This window comes from Hippopotamus amphibius, chromosome 9 (assembly GCF_030028045.1).
Source record: "Hippopotamus amphibius kiboko isolate mHipAmp2 chromosome 9, mHipAmp2.hap2, whole genome shotgun sequence".
Classification (NCBI taxonomy): domain Eukaryota; kingdom Metazoa; phylum Chordata; class Mammalia; order Artiodactyla; family Hippopotamidae; genus Hippopotamus; species Hippopotamus amphibius.
In genome coordinates this window covers 44588443-44610113 of record NC_080194.1, presented here as the reverse complement: position 1 = coordinate 44610113, position 21671 = coordinate 44588443, and the positions used below count along the sequence as shown (strand labels likewise).

Below are 21671 nucleotides of genomic sequence, written 5' to 3'. Positions count from 1 at the left end.
AGGTAGCTTGGAGCTAGGTTTGTGGCCTACCATTAGCCAATGTATTGCTATACACCACATATTATGGCATATATTTTTGGTCTGTGTGCCTTTGGTGGCCTATAAAGAGAGATTGCTTATATAACTGCCACACAGCAGTTAAAATGTAACAACATAAGTAAATCTAAAAAGATCTGTGTCTCAACACAAGAAATTCTCAAACAGGTAGTGTTGAGTGAAGAAGGCAGGTTGCAGAATGCCTACAGTATGATGACATTTAATATAAAGTTTTAAAACGTAAATAATGCTAAGTGTGTGGTTAATGGACACATATGCATGTAATCCAAGTGTAAAGCAGGTATGGGAGTGATAATCACCAGTGCAGGACAGCCCGTATCTGTGGGAGAAGAATACGATTGGGAATGGATACGTTAGGGGGTGTGGTGGTGGTCAGCTCTCTGTAGTGTTCTATTTCTTTAAAGAAATTTGAAGCAAAGACAACAAAATATTCAGGTTTATTAAAGCTGAGTAGTGGTTACATGGGCCTTCAGAGTAACATTCACTATACTTTCTGAACATTTTAATTATTTCATAATAGAAAAAAAAAAAAAGCAGAAAAGCCCTTCCTGCCTTCAACAAGTATCTGCTCTTGTTTTTATTCCTTGAGGTCTTGGCTCCTGACAGCAGCTCTGGAGCTTCAGCAAGGCCTCCAGGCAGGGAACTAATCTTGTGTTCTTTGAAATGCCTTCTCACAGGCTAAGGAAAAGGACTTCAAGCATTTTAATTCTGTGATTTACATCAATGCCTCAGAAAACCAGCTGCCTCTAGGTAAGTTTTCTTCCTGAAAACTACCTTCTGCCTCTTGGCTGTCACAGCCAGTCTCTCATGTTAGAACTTGCCTGTCAGTCTACCCATGACTGGCCAGGCATCTCTTTTTTGGAGTGCAGTAGGCTGGGTGCAGGAGAACACACAGACCTGGATTCTAGCCTACAGCTGGCACTAGTGGGACACATTGTAAACTCAGATGAGATAAGTACAGTCAGCCCTCCAAATCTGTGGGTTCCACATCCACAGATTCAACCAAATATGGATGGAAAATATTTGAAAAAAAATTCCAGAAAGTTCCCAAAAGCAACACTTGTGTTTACCATGCACGGGCAACCATTTACATAGCATCCGCATTGTATTTACAACTATTTACAGAGCATTTACATTATGTGAGGTATTATTAGTAATCTAGAGATGATTTAAAGTATACAGGAGGCTGGGCATAGGTTATATGCAAATACTGCATCATTTTATACAAGGGACTTGAGCATCCATGGATTTTGATGTCCGCAGTGGTGATGCAGGATGGAGGCGGAGGTAGGGGATTGGGGTGGGGAGGTCCTGGAACCGGTGCCCTGCGGACACCAAGGACTGTATGTAAGTTTTTAAGTCCCTAAGAGCTCCTATAGGAGTGTAAAGCCTTTTTGTTTATTCAGCAAATCCACAGCGACCCCTGCTGGGTGTTAGGACTATATAACTGTTTGGCTTTTAGAAATCAATGTGTCCAGTTCCTGTTCTGGTTATAGCAGGATAAAGGAAGAGCAATGATAGAGGGAATCAGAAAATCAACCGGGCCTAGAGTGTCAGAAGAAACTTCTAAGAAGAAGGGTATGTAAGCTGAGACCTAAAATGTGAATAGGCGTGACTCAGGAATTAGAAGGTGAGAAGGCATTTCAGCCCAGCAGAGCAGATGTGGGACTGCAGTGCCTGATCAGGGGTCCTGAAGAAGCTTTGTATGTGTGCAAGGGACATAGGTAGGAGAGAATGGAGACTGGAAAGGTGGGCAAGAACTATGTTATCAGGGGCCCTGAGTGACTTGGACTTAATCCTTCAGGCAAAAGAGAGCCTTGGAAGACTTTGAAATAGAGAGGCTCAGGGGTGGCTGTGAGGAGCGTGGATTATAAGATGGAATCCGGGAAACCTGGGAGATGGTTTCATTCTTCCAGGAGAGGGGAGGTGAGGCCTCAACCAGGGCTGTGGCAATAAGGGTGGAGGGGATTGAGAGAAAGAGAGATTCAAGTGGAGGTAGAATAACCAGACTTGGTAACTAATGGGCATGTAGAGAAAGGGAGGAACCAAGGGGATTTACTGAGACAGCACTACAGGAGAGGCAGGTTTAGGGAGAAATAGTATGAATTCCGTTTTTTTTTTTAAGAACTTTTATTGAGATACAGTTAGCAGACAATAAACAGCATATATTTAGAGTGTACAATTTGGTATCCCAATCTCCCAATTCATTCCCCCCCCAACCCTCCCCACTTTCCCCACTTGATGTCCATATGTTTGTTCTCTACATCTGTGTCTCTATTTCTGCCTTGCAAACCGGTTGATTTATACCATTTTTCTATAGTCTACATATATGTGTTAATATATGATATTTGTTTTTCCTCTTTCTGACTCATTTCACCCTGTATGACAGTCTCTAGGTTCATCCATGTCTCTACAAATGTCCCAATTTGTCTACTAACTTTGGGTTTTGTTTGCTCTTCTTTCTCCAGTTTCTTTAGGTATAAGGTTAGATTGTTTATTTGGGATTTTTCTTGTTTCTTGAGGTAGGATTGTATTGCTATAAACTTCCCTCTTGGAACTGCCTTTGCTGCATCCCATAGGTTTTGGATCATTGTATTTTCATGGTCATTTGTCTCTAGGTATTTCTTGATTTCCTCTTTGACTTCTTCAGTGATCTCTTGGTTATTTAGTAGTGTATCATTTAGCCTCCATGTATTTGTGTTTTTTACAGTTTTTTCCAGTAATTGATTTCTAATCTCATAGCATTGTGGTCAGAAAGATGCTTGATACGATTTCAATTTTCTTGAATTTACCAAGGCTTGATTTATGACCCAAAATGTGATCTATCCTGGAGAATGTTCCATGTGCACTTGAGAAGAACGTGTAATCTGCTGTTTTTGAATGTAATGTCCTATAGATATATAATTGTTATCTCCTCTTCTTAGATTGATCCCTTGATCTTTATGTAATGTCCTTTCTTGTCTCTTGTAACATTTGTTATTTTAAAGTCTAGTTTATCTGATATGAGTATTGCTACTCCAGCTTTCTTTTGATTTCCATTTGCATGGAATATCTTTTTCCATCCCCTCACTTTCAGTCTGTATGTGTCCCTAGGTCTGAAGTGGGTCTCTTGGAGACAGCATATATATGGGTCTTGTTTTTGTATCCATTCAGCCAGTCTGTGTCTTTTGGTGGGTGCATTTAGTCCATTTACATTCAAGGTAATTATTGATATGTATGTTCCTATTACCATTTTCTTAATTGTTTTGTGTTTTTGTAGGTCCTTTTCTTCTTTTATGTTTCCCGCTTAGTGAAGTTCCATTAGCATTTGTTGTAGGGCTGGTTTGGTGGTGCTGAATTCTCCTAGCTGTTGCTTGTCTGTAAAGCTTTTGATTTCTCCTTGGAATCTGAATGAGATCCTTGCTGGGTAGAGTGTTCTTGGTTGTAGGTTCTTCGCTTTCATCACTTTAAGTATATCATGCCACTCCCTTCTGGCTTGCAGAGTTTCTGCTGAGAGATCAGCTGTTAACCTTATGGGAGTTCCCTTGTATGTTATTTGTCATTTTTCCCTTGTTGCTTTTAATAACTTTTCTCTGTCTTGAATTTTTGTCAGTTTGACTACTCTATGTCTTGGTGTGTTTCTCCTTGGGTGTATCCTGCCTGGGACTCTCTGTGCTTCCTGCACTTGGGTAGCTATTTCCTTTCCCATGTTAGGGAAGTTTTCAACTATAATCTCTTCCAGTATTTTCTCGGGTCCTTTCTCTCTCTCTTCTCCTTCTGGGACCCCTATAATGTGAATGTTGGTACGTTTAACATTGTCCCAGAGGTCTCTTAGGCTGTCTTCAGTTCTTTTCATTCTTTTTTCTGTATTCCTTTCTGCATCAGTGATGATCACCATTCTGTCTTCCAGGTCACTTATTCACCCTTCTGCCCCAGTTAATCTGCTCTTGGTTCCTTCTAGTGTATTTTTCATTTCAGTTATTGTGTTGCATATCTCTGTTTGTTTGCCCTTTAATTCTTGTAGTCTTTGGTTAACTTTTTGATCTTTGCATCCAGTCTTTTTTCAAAGTCCTGGATCATCTTCACCATCATTATTCTGAATTCTGTTTCTGGAAGGGTGCCTGTCTCCTCTTCATTTAGTTGTTTTTCTGGGGTTCTTTCCTGTCCCTTCACCTGGTACAGTGTCCTCTGCTTTTTGATTTTCTCTATCTTTCTGTGGCTGTAGTTTTCAGTTCCACAGAGGAAAATACTGCTGATACTGCTTGATACTGTTGTCTGCCCTCTTGTGGAGGAAGCTGTCTAGGAGACTTGTACGTGCTTCCTGTTGGGAGGGACTGATGGTGGGTAGGGCTGGGTGGGCGGAGCTCAGTAAGACTTTAATCTGCTTGTCTGCCAGTGGGTGGGGCTGTGTTCTCACCCTGTTGGTCATTTGGCCTGAGGCCACCTAGCACTGGAGCCCACAGACTCTTTAGTGGGGCTAATGGCCGACTCTGGGAGGGCTCATGCCAATGAGCACTTCCCAGAACCCCTGCTGCCAGTGCCCCTGCCTCCTCGGTGAGCCACAGCTGCCCCCCACCTCTGCAGGCAACCCCCCAACACCAGCAGTCTCCTATGGGGTCACTGCTCCTTCCCCTGGGTCCTGGTAAGCACACTTTTTTGTGTGCCCTCCAAGAGTGGAGTCTCTGTTTCCCCCAGTCCTGTGGAGGTCCTGCAGTCAAATACCGCTGGCTTTCAAAGTCTGATTCTCTGGGGATTCCTCCTCCCATTGCTGGACTCCCAGGTTGGGAAGCCTGATGTGGGGCTCAGAACCCTCACTTCAGTGGGTGGACTTCTGCGGTATAACTGTTCTCCAGTTTGTGAGTCACCCACCCAGCATTTATGGGATTTGATTTTAATGAGATTGCGCCCCTCCTACCATCTCATTGCAGCTTCTCCTTTGTCTCTGGATGTGGGGTGTCTTTTTTTGGTGAGTTCCAGTGTCTTTCTGTCAATGATTTTTCAGTAGTTAGTTGTAATTCCGGTGCTCTTGCAAAAGGGAGTGAACGCACGTCCTCCTACTCCACCATCTTGATCCTATCTCATGAATTCAGTTTTGAATGCATTGAGTGAGGGGTGTTTTTAAGGAAGCATGTGACAAAGCCTCTGCCCTTGAAGAAACAGCGTGGTCTGTCAGCAGCATGGGCTTGAAAAACAAAGGCAGCAGACCTATGAAAAGATGCTCAACCTCACTAGTAAATAAAACAGCATCAAAGCACTATATTCTGCCTATCAAATATTGACAAAAATGAGAAGGACCGATGACTGCCAACATTGGTAGTCATGGATAGTCTCACATTTAAGTATAATAAATTGGTGCAACATTGGAAGGTAGTTTGGCAATGTCTTTAAAAATAGTCTAGTAGTTCCAAAACCCCCCGGCATTTATTCTGCAGAAGCACATTTGTAGAAGGATGTTCTTTGGAAACATCCCAAAAGCACATCTGTCTATTGGACTCTACAGAACATTCCAACTCACAAAGCCACCATTGGCCACCCTTGACACCAGGTTCAAAACCACCATAGGCCACCCTTGACACCAGGTTCACTTAGAAGGCTCTGCATAATTCCACACAGTATGCCAGGGGAACAGCGTAAGTGGTTCCTCTTCAGTGGAATTCTCACCACAGTTCATGAGCAGTTCATGTAGCTGTTCATGTGGCCGTCCGTGAGCCATTCTCTGTGGCCCCCAGCTCAGGTCCAAGGCAATGAGACTCTCATTGGGTGGATGCAGGAGCCGCTCTGGCTTAGAAACCTTGTACCCCATAGGAGCAAATAGCTATTGTAACACTGTTCCTGCAAAGGACATGTCCAGTTACAGGCATCCCCACACACAGAGAAGGCCAAAGTGATTGTGCCCCCTTCAGATAGTTATAGTTCATTTATAGTTTCCCTGAGTCCAGATGTGATTTACCAGTCTAGCATCATTTTTACCACAACAGTATTGCCTGATAGCACAGGGACCATACCATTTGTTTCAGGTTACCAAGGGAAGAGGTCTAGAAAGTTAACCCAAGGTCCAGTTCTCAAGCAGAAGGGGAAGCGTGTTCTTACCTTTCATCCAGATAGTCTAGCGACTATCACTAGGGGAATAGTTAAATAAAATAGAGTATATCTGTACTGTAGAACATAATTCAGACATTATGCACATCTGTATGTTTTGACTTGGAACCATCTCTAAGTCCTATTGTTAAGTGAAAAAAAGCGAGTCACAGTACAATGTGTGTGGTATGATTCCCTTTTTGTAAAAAGAATGGTGTGTGTGCACACGCACGTGTGTGTGTTCCAGTATACACATGGTAAATGAGCATTATACATGAAACTTCGAATAGTTATCTCTAGGTGTTGAGATTAAAGGGAACTTTTGATCTTTTATGTTTTTTTTTTTTTAACTTTTTTTGGTGGGGATGTTTTACTTTTATGATCAGAAATAATAAAGATCACTTTTTAAACAGGCTTTGGAGTTAGATTCAGTTCTTGGCCCTTCCATTGACCAGCAATTCTGGTTCTAGCAAATCACTTAGCCTAGCTGAGCCTTGGTTTCTTCAGCAGTGGAATGGAAGTAGTAATTCCTATTTTTCAGGGTTGTTAGAGATTTAGAGTCCACATATGTAAAGCACTTTACACAGTGCCTGGCCTAACCCAATGGGAACCCGGTAAGTGACCACTGCTAATATCTTTCTCTTACATCCTTCACAAGCTACAGTTTCTCTCTTTCTCCTCCCCCTATAGAGGCATTTCACACGTTTCCAGTCTTAAAGGAACTGGAGCTCGCATTTAATGGCATCAAAACAGTCTACGTGAAATATGGAGACTTTAAGTCCTTGGAAGTAAGTTGGAGGTAGGGAGTTTTTGGTGCCCACCTGTTTCCCTGTAAGGAATGAGTGTAAGGAGTCTACTGATTATAACTATTGGGAAGGGGCTCTCTGGGCCTTTATAGCCACCTTGCTTCAGGGTGTCCCTCTGGGGAGGGTGGGGGAGTTGGTGGTGGTGATAAGGGAGTGGGGTTGGTGGAGGTGGTGGCAAATGGATGAGAATATTATTATACCTCCGGCCATGGTACATGGTCTTGGAAAATAAATACCAAAGGTCATGTCCAAAGGAGTCTGTGAAAAAGAGTAAGTTTAAATAGAATACTACAGGAAGGAGAATTTGAGGGGAGATCTGTCTTCAGTGGGGGTTGAGCCATGGAGGTTAAGTGCTAGGCACAGCGGATTGGACCTGCTGAACTAGAGGCGTTATAGACTGATCCCAGAGACCCATCTTGGTGTGAGTGAGCCAGATTGGTTCTAATGAGCTTGGATAAGGTTATGGGCCATAGACCCTGGGATGAGTGTGAAATAAAGTAGGGCTGCTATAAGTTCTAGAGCAGACTCTTGACATTTGTACATCCACAGCTGTTTTGTATTTGAAAATACAAAAAAAATTTTTTTGTACTCTTGGCTTTCTCCTAAATTAAATTTCTCATAGTCATACATTTTCTATACATGTTCTCATACTTCACGTTAATCACCTCTTCAACATCCATGAAAACTTTACGATCATTTTTCACAAAGAAACAAAGCTTTTGTCACCACCTGAGAGTCTGCATACGTGGAAAGTAGAGAACAGTAGAGCTGGATCGAGGTGTGCGGCGGGCATTGGGCCAGGCTCACCAAGTAATGGGCTCTTCCCCAACATGCTGGCCTTCCAGAAGAGCTTCAGAGTCACACCTCAGCAAAAGATCTGCATGTCATGGGCCTTGGGGTTTACCCCAAAGAGCTGGTAACTGAAATTATTTAATCTACAAACATCAAGAGTCAGCCATTCTTCATAACTAACCAGAGAGAGACCTTCCACAAGACTGAACTTTTTAAGAGTTGATGCCCTTTACATGCCAAAGTTATAGGAGAATTTAACCACTTGGGATGGTGATCTTCCTAAAATGGACTATATGTCCTTGCATTTTTAAAGCATGCTGTACTCCATGGTTTCCAGTCCTGTTGACAGTAACAGTGCTTTACTATGATTTCTGACAGGAGTGGTCCTAATGCTTCTCCAGGAAGCAAAGATCTTGAACATCCAATAAAACAGGGAGAGAGAGAGAGAGAGTAAATTTACAACTGATGCAATTTTGTGCTAGGTTAAAAAACATTTTATACAGAGTTTATTGTAGATAGTAAGAAACTGGTTCCAGATGCTCTAGAAATACAGGGAGCCACTTCCCTCACCTATAGGCCTGGGAACTTCTTACACACTTCCATTAATTTGTTATTTTGCTTTTTTAAAAAGTAGTTATTGGGCTCCTGTATGTTGTTCGTTGTGCCAGACATCTTACCTTTCTCTCCCCTATCATATCCAACCCCTACTTCAATTCCAGTGGGCCACGGGGAGGGGACATGACTACAGGCTCTGACCCCACAGCTGACTTACATGTTGATCATAATTGACTTTTTGGAGGCGCTACTTCATAGTTAGCAACTGATGAAGTTTATTTATCCAGCAGACCAGCCCTACCCAAGGGAATTTGGTTACATAAGAGAGCAGACCAAAGTCAAGATGCAGAATATAAATGAGAAGAGGAAATCTCCTGGCCAATCGTTTGTTTTCATCTCACTATGGTTTGCAGCGGCTCTCTAAGAAAAAAGAATAAACCTGTCAAATGTCCTGAATTTGCAGCTCACAGCAGGGAATACTTTGAGGTGTAATAAAACGTGATGTGACTCAGCAGATGCAGCATCCAAGTTAGGAATCTTCTGTCCGTGCTTGCCAGAAAGGCTGTCATCCAGAGTAGAACTCTTCAGGAGTCAGTTTAGAAAAACAGCTTTGTCATGATTTGATTCTCTGCATACAGGTCTGGAAAAGAGTCAGCTGGAGCCCTGCCCTGAAAGTCAGGAGACGTCATTTCTAGTCTTGATCTGCCAATACTCTGCCATACCTCCTTAGCCAAATAACACCCTTTCTGGACTTAAGTTTCCTCCTCTGTAAATTCTGGGCTGGCGGTGAAATCCTGTGATCCACAGTTCTAAGACTGTTCATTTCTTTGAGCTGCACTTCCAGAGAAAGCAGATTTGGACCCAACGTTAAATAGCGCAAGCGGCCACAGCAAGGGTCAGCAGACGTTTTCTGTGAGCGGCCAGACAGTGGATATTTTAGGCTTAGCTGTCCGTAGGGCCATAACTAGTCATAACTGTCATACAGTCCACTCTGCTGTTGTAGAAGGAAAGCAGCTGCAGATAATACATAAGCAAACGGGCAGTGCTGTGTTCCCATAAGACTTTATGATGCTGAAATTTGAATTTTACATAATTTTCATACAGTGTTATTCTTTTTGTGTTTCTTTCCCAAATATTTAAAAATGTACCAAGTGTTCTTAGTTCACAGGCCATACAAAACAGGCAATAGGCTGGATCTGGCTTGCAAGCCTTTGTTTGCCTATTTCCCAGCTAGAACACTGATGGATCCACTCAGTATGGTTGGAATGGAGTGAGACACTGTAGAGTGTGGTGATAGGTGAGCATGGAGAGGTAACACAAGTGAGACCATAGAGAGCCTTGGAAGCCTTGCTAAGGACTTCGAACCTCATCCTATGGATGATAGGAATAGGGATCTATTGAAGGATTTAGAGCTGAGGAGTAACAGAGTCTGAACTGTATTTTAGAAAAACCACTGTGGTGTGGCTGCTGTGTAAAGAAAGGATTGGAAGGAACACATATGAAAGATATTAAGGAGGTAGAACCCATAGGTAGAATCCATTGTTGACTGTCCACATATGTGTTTGAAGGAGAAAATAATCCCCATCGTTATCTATGTGTATCCAAGCCAGCTTTGCAGGTCTTCCTCCTTGAAGGCTTCTCTCTCTGCCCCTGCCAGGTGGGATCACCACTTGATTTGTGAGAACTCTGAAAACTTGGAATTTGCTGATGGCGGCATGAACTTGGCAGTCCTTTGGTGCTGGGCATCTCTCATGGCCTGTGCAGTCCTATCAAGCCCTTTCTATACCGTAGACTCTAGTCATACCCAAACTATTTGCAGTTCTCAGAATAAGCAAGGCTGCCTTCTGCCCCCTGGCTTCTATACATGCTGCTTGCTGTGTTATATGTCTTTTTGCCCTTAACAATTTGGTGACTACTGGCTAGTCTGAGGACAGCTTAAGCATCACCTGCTCTGTGAAGCTCATCTGGACCCCCTGGTAGAGCTCAAACATCTATCCCAGCAGCATTGCTACTTAACAGACACGTATGTGTGTCTAGCTGCCCAGCTAGGCTGTGAGCTCACACAGGGCAGGGACTAGTTCAAACTGAGCCTTCAGTTTAGGGGCCTTGAATGAAGGGACAGCCCTGACCATGATGGCCAACAGTAAGCATTTACTGTGTACCAGCCTCCACGCTAAAGGCTTTAACTACATAATTCCTCATAAAAATCCATTATTATTTCCACTTTATAGGTAAGGAAGCTCAGTTAAGTAATTTGCCCAAGGTCACACAATTAGCCAGGACTTAAACTCAGGTCTACAGAGCCTGTCAAGTACTACAGTGGAGTCAGACCAAACCCAGTCTTCCTCCGGCAATGGCCTGCAGTCAGTTGTTTTTATGTATGACTGATTGTGTTTCACTGGCGTGGCGGATTAAAAACCTTGTCCCAGCACCAGCTGGATAAGATGCTGAAACTGGTCCCATTCAGTAGGCATCAGTGAGTGTGTGTGGGTGGAGGTGTTACCGAGTACTGCTCACCACACAACAGGCCAGTAAGAAATTGTTGGGACAAGGAATGGCGACTTTATTTGGAAAGCCAGCAGGCCAAGAAGATGGTGAACAAGTGTCCCAAAGAACCATCTTGCCTGAGTTAGAATTCAAGCTTCTTTTATACTAAAAGAGGAGGGAGTAAAGTCAGACATTTCCTGGTTCTGGTCAGCCTCCAGAGGGGATGTGTTAATTTCTTCTTTCCTGCAGTCATTCACAGGTGGGCCTGATCGGGATGTTTCCTGTGAGCTAAACAAGGTGTTTTAGCTTAACACTCATTACCTGGGAGGCAGGGTTCCCAGAGATGGGGCATTAGGTATAATTTAAGCTTATTGGCAATATCCCTTCAGTGTAATAGAATACAAAGGTTCCTCACTGTTACAGAGGGAGAGGGAAGGGAGCAGACTTGTACCTAAGAGCTAACGTGAGTGTCCAGAGAGGCTCTTCTAGAAGAGAGAGAACAGAGACTGGGGTGATATAATTTATCTCAATCGACTTTGTCTTTGCAGACAGAAACCCAGTTTCCTGACTGGTCCCCTAGCTCAAGTCAACTATCTCATGAACCTAGGTGGCTAATTAGAAGGTGCTTTATGATGAGGTGACAGTTTGGGTCATTGTCCTCGTAAGCCAGTTCATTTCAACCAGTTTTTTAATGTGCATCTACTATGTGCCACGTTCTATGCTAGATTATAAGGATTCAGTGATACAGTGACAAGGTGCTTCACCTCAGTAAGTTTATAGCCTAGTCTACCACTGTGTGCCAGGACCTGCTCAGACGTCCATGTCCCAATATCCCTTTCCTCAGGCTTATATGCAGTTATCACAGTTACCTGGCCAACTGTGAGAATACCCTCAGAACAGTCAGAGTCAGAGGAGGGAGAGATTCCATCTGGCTGGGGCATTAAGGAATGTTTTATAAGGAGGCAGCTTTTGAGCTGGCCTTTTAGGGCTCGGATTCAGATACATGGGGAGAGGGTGTTGCTGAGTGAAAAGCTCAAGCAAAGATCTCTAGGTGGGGTGGAGCATGGAATGGGGAGGAGTCACTTTGGCCAGCACCGCAGGATAAACAAAGGTGTGCAGTGTGGGAGCTAAGGCTGGCAAATAGGTTGGACTCTAATAGAAGTGATTCTAGTAGATCTTGAAAGTTAACCCTGAGAGTCAGGAGGGTTTTAGCCTGTGGGTGATGGACCCTCCTAGAAGGTTAAAAAAAAGTAGCCAGCTCCCACCTCATGTATGAGCACCTTTGTCACGAGTAGTGCTTCTGTTTCCCCATCTTTTATCTTTGCGCCATAGTTCCTGGACCTTTCCTTCAACAACCTGTCTGCGGAGGCCATCTGTGATCTGGGGATTCTGCCACACCTCCGTGTCCTGCTCCTTACAGGCAATGGGCTCACCTCCCTGCCACCCAGTTTGGCTGTTGCCGAGCAGTAAGTTCTACGTCTCAGAGTCTGTCCCATGTGTTTCCCTCCTGAGCCTTTGTCTGGGTACAGGTGTCCAAAGAAATAGTCCAGAGCAGCTCAAAAGGTCTGTAAGGACAGGCTGTGAGTGCTCAAAGGTAGAATGCCACCTTCTGAAGCTCCCAGAAAAGGCTCTGGTGGGAGCAGAGCCCCAAAGGTTGGGGAGGCTGCAGCTGGGTGTCCCACACTCCTCTGTGCTGTTAGGAGAGACACCAGTGTCTGGAGAATCACTTTCCCTTCCTCTGATTGGTCATTGGTAAGTTGTGGCTATTGGTCTTGCCAGACTATTCCCTTTCATGAACCCTCTAAATAAGCTTTGCATATTCCCATTCTGCACATTTGCTGAGGCCATGCCTTCTGGCCAGAATGTACTGATCCTTCCTCTCTTAATAATAATGATACATGTGTAATGCTTACTATGTGTTAGACACTGTTCTGACACACTTAACATACTAATTTATTTAATCCTCACAACCCTATGAGGTAAGTGCCCTATTATTATCCCCATTTTATACATGAGGAAATTGAGGCACAGATAGGTTAAATAACTCAACCAGAGTTACAAAGCTAATAAGTGGCAGAGCCAGAGTTTGAATCAGGCCCATCTGACTCCAGAGACTGTGCTTGTGACTGTTAACATTCTCTTCTTATGTAGATTCTGTACATATTCTGAGGGCATCTCAGACCGTCCTCTTTTCCCTATCAGAAGCCTTCCCATATTAACCATTTTTAAGTGTACAGTTCAGTGACATTAAGTGCATTCACATTGTTGTGCAACCATCGTCACTATCCTGTTCCAGAACTCTGTTCATCTTGCAAAAATTCCATCAACTTTGATTAATGGACGCGACCCTTTTAAGAAGAATACCAGATAATTCCCTGGATTCCAAACGTATTCCTGTTCGCCCTCAAGGTATAGCTTCAGTCATACCTACTTTTGATAATATCAGTCACCTAGCCAATATAATAAACCCCTCTTTTCCTGCCTGTTGGTTCAGTGGAATGGGGAACCTAAGTGGCCAGTAGTAAACTTAACTTCCAGTTAAGTGGAACTATTCTTGTGTCCCCTGTCAAAGTATTCTTCCCTAGGAAACTAAGACTTCTAACTTAAGAGCTCAAAACTGCAGGAATTAGAAGCAAAAACTGCTGCAAGTGGATTGTTGGGTATAAATATAAGAGGAGCTGCTTTTATTTTCATTCATCATTCCTAGGCCCTTATGTTCTGGTTGTGAGAAAAACAGCATCAGTCTTGGTTGCTAGTATATGTGACACTGCATCCTGTAAGTCAGCACCCCAACCTCACAGTGGGTAGTCTTCTAGCTAGTGCCATAAATAAATTGTCAAAAGACTATTTTGCCATTCTGTTAGGTCAGCTGCTTTTGCACGATGGAGTACATGGTAAAAAATTAAACTCCACATCTGTGAGCCCATTATTGTACTCCCTTGCCATGAAATGTGTTCCATAGTTAGAAGCAATGTTATGTACACTACCAGAATAATGAATAAGACATTCTGTAAGTCCACAGATTGTGATGCTGGACTATGAACACAGTGGTCAGGGGTGGAAAATCCATATCTCAAATATATATTTTTCCTTAAGAAAAAAAATCACTGCTCCGTTTATGAAGGAAGTAGTCATCCTCCTACTGGGTGGCTGGCTAATCCTCCCAGAAAAGGTGCCATGTTAGGGGCTCAGCATTGGCCCCTGCTATTGGCAGGTTGAGTGCTCAGCAGGGGTGGTAGCCAGATGTGCTTTGTTGAGAGGAAGTGTGTAGCCTCCTTCCCTGCTGCCAAAGCCATTTTGCAGGCACCAGAGTATTGAACCGACATGCATGGAATGGGTCATCTTGTCCACCTGATCACTGAGCGCCTCCTCTGCAGTGGATAGATTTTGGGAGCATTCATGTGGGATACAAATATCCTTACACACCCGATTTGTTCTGAGAGGTCTGTTCACATAATTTCCCCTCAGACCTCCCTGTCAGCAGTTTTACATTATTTTTTCCAAACTTTGACTCTTCAGCTAAACCACTGCCCATGAATCAGCATAGACCTGTACTTCTGGCTATCTTGCCAACCAAGTAAAATGAACAATCAGATATATTGCTCTAGGTTTTACCTATTGGGAGGATTTCTCCTCCCCTGTCTTTCAGAGCCACCTTTGTAAGGACTTATAATCCTGCAACAGTCTGGTTAGTATCAGCATATCATGCAAAATCACTTGTAAACGAAGCTGCAGATTTTTCTCCTACACCCAGTGGTCATAGGATGTTAGTTATGGGTTGATGGAGAGGTAACAGTACAGCAGGAGTAGGTATCATGGGAATCTAAGCAATATTAATTCATGCAACTTTTCCAGATTTGCTTGAGCCTAATTTCCAGTGTTGCTTTCACTTGATGGAGTCCTGCACATTCAATCTGTTGAACATCGCAGGACACATGGTCACCTAAATGTCCCATGGTCAGGTGTTCAGTCTCTACCAACATGCAGTAGTAAGCCAGAAACTGTTTTTCATAAGGAAAATAGTTATCTGCAGAATAGAGCATAACTTTGCTCAAAAGTGATTCTGTAATTGGTGCCTTAAAAAGGCTCTATTCATAGAGTGAACGACCATTAATTTATCATCCAAACATAGTTGATAGGGGAAAGTACCGCTATTAATTATTTTGGGATAACAGGTGAAAACTCAGACTGTCCTTGAAAACCATGGTATATGGTAACCCTATCTACACAGCCTTAGACATTTAGAGCGCAGCTTTATCTACTGAGTAATAACATCCAGTGCCCTTGGCCAGAGAACAACTTGTATGGCAGTTGGACCTGTTGCAGAGCCTTGCCTTGCTCTGGATCCTGCACAAAACTGGCAGCCTCAGTAAATGGATCAGAACAGCACAAATGTTTTCTTTGTGTAGCTGCCCAGATCAAAAAAGACCAACAAAGCTTTGTGCCTTTTTCTTAGTAGCAGGTGGTGAAGGTGTCTTTCCCATTGGAGGTATATTCCAACATGCTGCAGATACCTGGACATCAAGAAAATTAATCAAGGTGTCAGTTCCTTGAATTTTTGCAAGGTTTCCCTCCATGCTGTGGCACACTCCTTTCTGAGGCATCTGAGGTATTTGAATTTCCTGCCCATCAGCTCCAATCAACATGTTGTTCTGTGGAATACCAAAATAATCAAGATCCTTGTGGAATAGATTATGATAGGGCTAAAGGGTTTATGTAGCCCCCAGAGAAGAGAACAAAGGTATGCTGCTATCCCTGTCAGGTGAAAGCATAATGCTTCTGGTAGTTCTTGTTCATTGATAAAGAGAAAGAAACATCTGGCAGGTCCTTAGCTCTCTCACAAGTGCTAGGGGCTGTGTTGATGTGCTACAGTAAGAAGAGTCCACATGTGGAACAGCAGCTGAAATTGGAATCACCACTTGATTGAGTTTACAGTAATCTACAGTCATTCTTCAAGACCTGTCTTCTGCACGAGCCAAATAAACAAGTTAAACAGGGATGTCATAGGACTCATTATCCTTCTACCTTTCTAGTCTTTAGTGTTTGCAGTAATCTCTGCAGTTACCTCAGGGATGCATAATTAATTTTGGTTTACTGTTTTGGAAGCAAAATTCCTAGGGCTTAAATTTGGCCCTTCCTATTATAACAGCCCTCACTTTGTTCGTCAGTAAAAACAAGTGTGGTTATTCTGTCAGTTGCTTAGTATGTTTATTCTAATTATGCAAGAACCGGGGAGATAACCACAAACTAGGTTTGTGACTTCACTGGGTCCATTCACAGTCTAAATTTCCATTCTCTCATCGGACCTTCAGAATCCCCCATTTTGCATGGTGGGCCACCCATACCTTTCATATCTGCAGATATTAGCGCCAATTTGCAGATATTTTCTAGTAATCCTTAAAAGCATTGTTCATTAGAACTTTGTGTAACATGGGAAATGTTCTATATCTGCATTGTCCAGTATAATAGCCACTAGTCATATTGAGTTCTTGAAATGTGATTAAGTTTAGTTAATTTTAATTTAAAAGTAAATAGTCAGGAACTGAATGAGAGACTGTGACTCTCCCTTTGGGCAACTCAAATGACTTTTTTCCCCCACCAGATCTAGAGTTTTTTGGTTATGTAGATCACCAATAATTCCAAATCATCTTAATTCATTTACAGAAATTGAAGTTGATGGAAGCTAGTCTTCAGTTCCTGCAAGGACCACATTGTTTCTAGTTCACACTTCCTTTTGGGGTTTAGTCCTCCACCACCGTAGCTTAACACAGGGGCAGTTGATGAGGGCTCTCTTTCTGTGGCACACCCTGGACTCCAGTTTTTGGCCTCCTGGACTAGCAAGGTTGTCAGAATCTATGCTCAGCCTCTTAGCCTGTCACCCACTTCTGGAGCTGGCAGAGAGCCATAGGGGGAAAGTGGCCCCAAATGTTCCATAAATCCCTTTGTGTTTCCTCCCTCTAAGTCATGGTCCCCTAACTTTTCACAGCTTGTTAGTTCCCAGATGCCTTAAAGAAGATTGTTTTCAATGTATGTATTTTGTCTGGATTTTGTAGTTTATACTTAGGGGAGAGTTGGCTCACATTATTTAGTCTGCAGGGCCAAAAAGCTTTCCATTTATTTTGGCTAGGTGCCTAGGTGCCTGGTATGGAACCATTTTAAACTAAACTAAACTAGTTGGATATTTTATGAACCACTCTGATGATCCAAATTTGGGCTAGAGTTTTGCAAGAGGATCAGCCTACCCTTCCCTCTCCCTTTCTCTTTGCACTCCAAGGCAGTTTTCCCTTGGTTGTGGGATAAAAGGAATGGGTTTAGTTCTGGTTCACTCTCTCCTGAGGGTACCGCTCTTTAGGATCCCAGATTCTTGTGGGGGTTTCCAATTACATGCCCAACCTTCTCTTTCAATAAAATCAGCAAATATCCTTAAGGCAAAAGTGGCTTCTTGTGCTCAGTTTCTGTCTCTGGAGTTTTAGATTTTGGCAGACTACTTCCTTACTGTCTTTGCATCTCTTACATGGTTTTATTTTTCTTTTTTAAATTTTTATTGCAGTATAGTTGATTTACAATGTTGTATTAGTTGCAGGTGTACAGCACAGTGAATCAGTTATACATATACATATATCCGCTCCTTTTTAGATTCTTTTCCCATATAGGTCAGTACAGAGTATTGAGTAGAGTTCCCTGTGCTATACAGTAGGTCCTTATTAGTTATCTATTTTATATATAGTAATGTGTATATGTCAACCCCAATCTCCCAATTTATCCCTTCCCCCTCCCTTTCCCCCCAGTAACCATAAGTTTGTTTTCTCCATCTGTGATTCTGTTTCTTTTTTGTAAATAAGTTTATTTGTACCATTTTTTTAAGATTCCATGTATAAGCGATATCATATGATATTTGTCTTTTTCTGACGTACTTCAGTTTGGCAGTCTCTAGGTCCATCCATGTTGCTGCAAGTGGCATTATTTTGTTTTTGTTTTTTATGGCTAATATTCCATTATGTATATGTACCACAGCTTCTTTATCCATTCCTCTGTTGATGGACATTTAGGTTGCTTCCATGTCCTGGGTATTGTAAATAGTGCTGCAGTGAACATTGGGGTGCATGTATCTTTTCAAAGTATTGTTTTCTCTGGATCTATGCCCAGGACTGGGATTGATCCTATGGTAGCTCTGAATGATGGGTCTTTTTTTCTTTTTATACTTTATTCATCATTCTAGTTGTTTTCAAGTGGAAAATCTTATTACATAAAGTAAGGCAAGTCTCTACCACTCTGCACTTCCTATTTCTTTACATATAAGAAAGGGAGAATAAATGTACTCCTGCTTATGTCAGAATATCAACTAAAATAATTATGCTTTGAAAGTGATGAGGCTCCAGACAAGTACTATTGTCATTTTCTTCCTACACATCTGTCCACACAGTATGCTCTGTGGATTCCCATTTTCTGCCGATTTGTTAAATCTTGGTGGTCCCCCATTGTCCACTCTCAACCTACTGTTTTTCATAATCTTTATAGTCTTTCTTAGTGGTCTCATCCTTTCCCAAGTCTTAGTTATTTCTCTACTTCATTTCTGTCTTCTGAGCTATATACCCATATATCCTACTTATCATACCAAACTCATCAGACACATGCCCATGCCAACATCCCCTCCTACGTCCCTGGCCTCAGTGGTGGGCACTGCTCTTCATCTGCTGTGCAGTTGTCCAGGCTGGAAACATGGTCAGCAGTGTGAATTCTTTCCTTCCTCACCTTGCACGACCATTCATTGCCAGATTCTGTGAACTGTACTTCCTAAATTTTTCTTAAACTTGCCCTTTTCTGTCACCCTCCTATTTGGTTTCAGTCTCCAGTTTCTCACCTCCCAATCCACCCTCCTCACTGTCAACCAGAATGATGTTTCTAAAATACACATCTGATTCTATCACCGCCCTGCTTAAGGTCCTTTAGCAGCTTCCCAGCATTCTAAAGATAAACTCCATTAACATTGATTACAGGGCTTTTCATGACTTAACTCTGCCTACTTCTCCATCCTCTGTTCTCTTTACTTTTTTCCATTTCACAACATACCTCACCTGTTCTGAACTATTTGTATCTCCATTTCTGGGTAGATCACAGTCTGGCTGCGTGAGTTAAGGGAATCATATTTGACCTAGTCCATCTTTAGACTGCTCTCTTACTTATTTTGACTGACAGCTGATACTTTGCCTCTCCCATTGGGCCTATTCCCTTTCCCCCTTGGACCTCAAGAGTTGGCTCTCAGGCTTGACCAGCTCAGAGCAGAGGGGCATTGTGACCTCCTTTTTTCTAATCACTGTATTCCTAATAATGCCACTTGAAAGAGCATTAGTTTTTTAGCAGCCACATCATAAGTCCTTTTTTACACAAGCAGGCTGTTAAGCCATGTCTCCCTCATCCTGTGTTTGCATAGTGGGTTTTCTATATCTTATCACAGAAGCCGAAGTGACATTTGAACAAACATTAGAGTTTGCTAAATTTCATCTCCTTTGCGGCAGTCCTTGGTCTAGTCTGTTGAATGATAATTTTAGCCTAATCCAAAGTCTTATGATGTAAAGTAAAAGAAATCCCCTTCCATCATGTAGATAGAGGGAGGAACTGACTAGGCCCAGAGATGCTTGACACCAACTAGAAATCACATAGCAAGCAAAGCAGCAGCACCACCAGAACCAGAGCCCAGGATTCCTGATCTCCACTTCCATGCTTTTTCTAATATGGCACACAAATTCCCATTTCTGGATGGGAATCCAACCCCTGGGCATACTCCTATCTTCTAAAAAATTCCGTTACAGCTATCAGATTTTAAATGGTGTCAATTACTCTGCCAAGAGAAGGTGTAATAAAAATAGCACTCCTCTGAACAGCTGGAAACCTCGGTTTCTCCATTACTGACAGACTCCTGCCACTTCAGAGAGCCCTTCTCCCAGAACTGCTGCGGGAAGAGCTCAGTGGCAGAGTCTGATGCTTCCCTGTGAAGCTTTGCTTCTTGTCTTCTTCACCTGCCTATTCATGGCCCCCCCAATTTTAAGATTCTATTTTAGAGACAAAATGAAACTTCTGTATGTTATAATTAGAGTTGAACTTTAAAAAGGCAAAGTAGTATAACTTGTCACAAGAGACAGGTCAGAGCTAGCTTCTTTATTATGGGGCTTAAGAGGAATTTTTTGAAGGCTTATTTCTTAGCTGTTTCATATTTCGCTTGAGTAAAGATTGGCCAATTATAAATCAACAGAGCTTCTGTGCATCCGCCTGTAATTGCTTTCAGGTAAATTAAAACTTCAGTGTGTGAAGATTGGTCTTTTCAGGAAGAGGAAAAGAGTCATCTGTGACCCTGAAAAATGTCATGAACTAAAGGCTTCTCTCCTTCTCTGTTGAGTGTCTCTGGTCTTTGGACTTCAAGCCTCTTCCCCCACACCTTGCAAGGGCTTTTTTGGAAACCATGTCTGACCTGTGCCTTTTTTCAGTCAGAACTATCACGGTTATAATCTATAGAAATCCATCTCTATTAGAGTAACAAAAAAGGAGGAATTTGCTATAAGAACAACAGGGCATCTAACAGCCGTGCCTTAGGGACATAATGAATGTAGGTCCTGAGTACTGTGGAACAGCCCAGAAGTTCTGTCTCTCAGCTTTCACATCTGCTTCTCTCTGTGATTCACCCCATTTGTTTTTACAGGTGAGTGCCTGTGTCTCTCTCGGCCCCATGATGAGACACACGACCAGCCGGAGCTTCTAAAAATATTACAGCTCCAGCCACAAAGCAATGGTTTGTCTCCCTGTTCCTCTCCCTCTCTCACAGTTCTTAAGAGCATGGCAAATTCCCTCTCCATTCTTTTTTTTTTTTTTTTTTCCCTTGGGCCACACCATGTGACTTGTGGAATTTTAGTTCCCCAAACAGGGTTGGAACCTGGACCCTTGGCAGTGAGAGCATAGAGTCCTAACCACCGGGCCATCAGAGAATTCCCTCCCTCTCCATTCTTCATGGTTTGCCTTAAACACTGCCTTCGCTGGGTCCTCCCCACCAGGGTGGGTGACTCCCATCAAACTTCTTGCCTACCTCTGCTATAGCATTTGTCTCACTGTGTGCTGTGCATCCATCTCCTCCACAAGACTCTAATAAGCACCTTGAGAGGGGGATGTGTTCTTTTTCTCTTCGTATTCCCAGTCCCTGACTCCACAAATGTGTTAAAGAAATTCATGAGTGTGAATGAATGAATGAGTACCCAGCTGGCTGTATGCTCTCTTTAAATTCATCTTTGTAATATTCCTGTCTTCAGGTGTACTGTTACAGTCCTTTTGGACTTTTGAACTCACTGCCTCCCTTTGTCAAGCGCTCTCTCGCCCAGCCAACAGCTACCCTTCCACGTCTCCACCCTTTAATCCACGTAGGGCTTGAAGATGTGATGTGAGAGGTGGGTGCTACAGTGGAAGGGGCTTGGGGTTTGGAGTCGAGTTTGAGCTCTACCACTTTCTGGTTATGAGATTTTGGGCAAGTGACTCTGAGTTTGAATTTCTTCTTCTGAAAAGGAGAAAATTAACACCTGTCCGTCTCAGTGCTATTCTGAGGAATGCAGGAGGCTCGGAAGAAGGGCTGCTTTCCCATGCTTTTATTGTATGTGTGTCTGTGATTTACATATGTGTCTGTGTGTTTGTGACTGGACAGCCCTATGTGTTTGTTTTGGTGTGTGGAGTTGGAAGGATTAATGAAAACATGATGTGAGTCATCTGCCTTTCATATGCTTAAAAATAATTACCTAGGCCTCCTCCACTTGTGAACACAAATGAGGTCACATTGATGGTAGAGCCTAAAATGCCACCACTTCCTGCCCCACCTATGTGATTCAGGACCTCAGCCTGCTAAATCCCACTCTCAGGTGTTTCTGGGAATCCTCAGAGAAT

The 21671-nt window shown here is 42.8% G+C and overlaps 1 protein-coding gene across 13 annotated transcripts in view; it reads left to right on the top strand.

The window, feature by feature from the left end:
• Positions 1-21671, top strand: part of XRRA1 (X-ray radiation resistance associated 1) — a 90214-nt gene that overhangs the window by 14822 nt on the left and 53721 nt on the right. For 7 of the 13 annotated variants that reach the window (XM_057749949.1, XM_057749948.1, XM_057749944.1 and 4 more), the window contains 3 exons: positions 735-807; positions 6805-6902; positions 12087-12220. The exons of 2 other annotated variants lie outside the window; for them this stretch is intronic. In XM_057749949.1, the coding sequence (XP_057605932.1) occupies positions 735-807; positions 6805-6902; positions 12087-12220 (305 nt within the window). Of the gene's footprint in view, positions 1-734; positions 808-6804; positions 6903-12086; positions 12221-20448; positions 20539-21671 lie in introns of those variants that run through there. 4 more of the 13 variants (XM_057749947.1, XM_057749951.1, XM_057749953.1 and 1 more) reach the window with 4 other exon arrangements.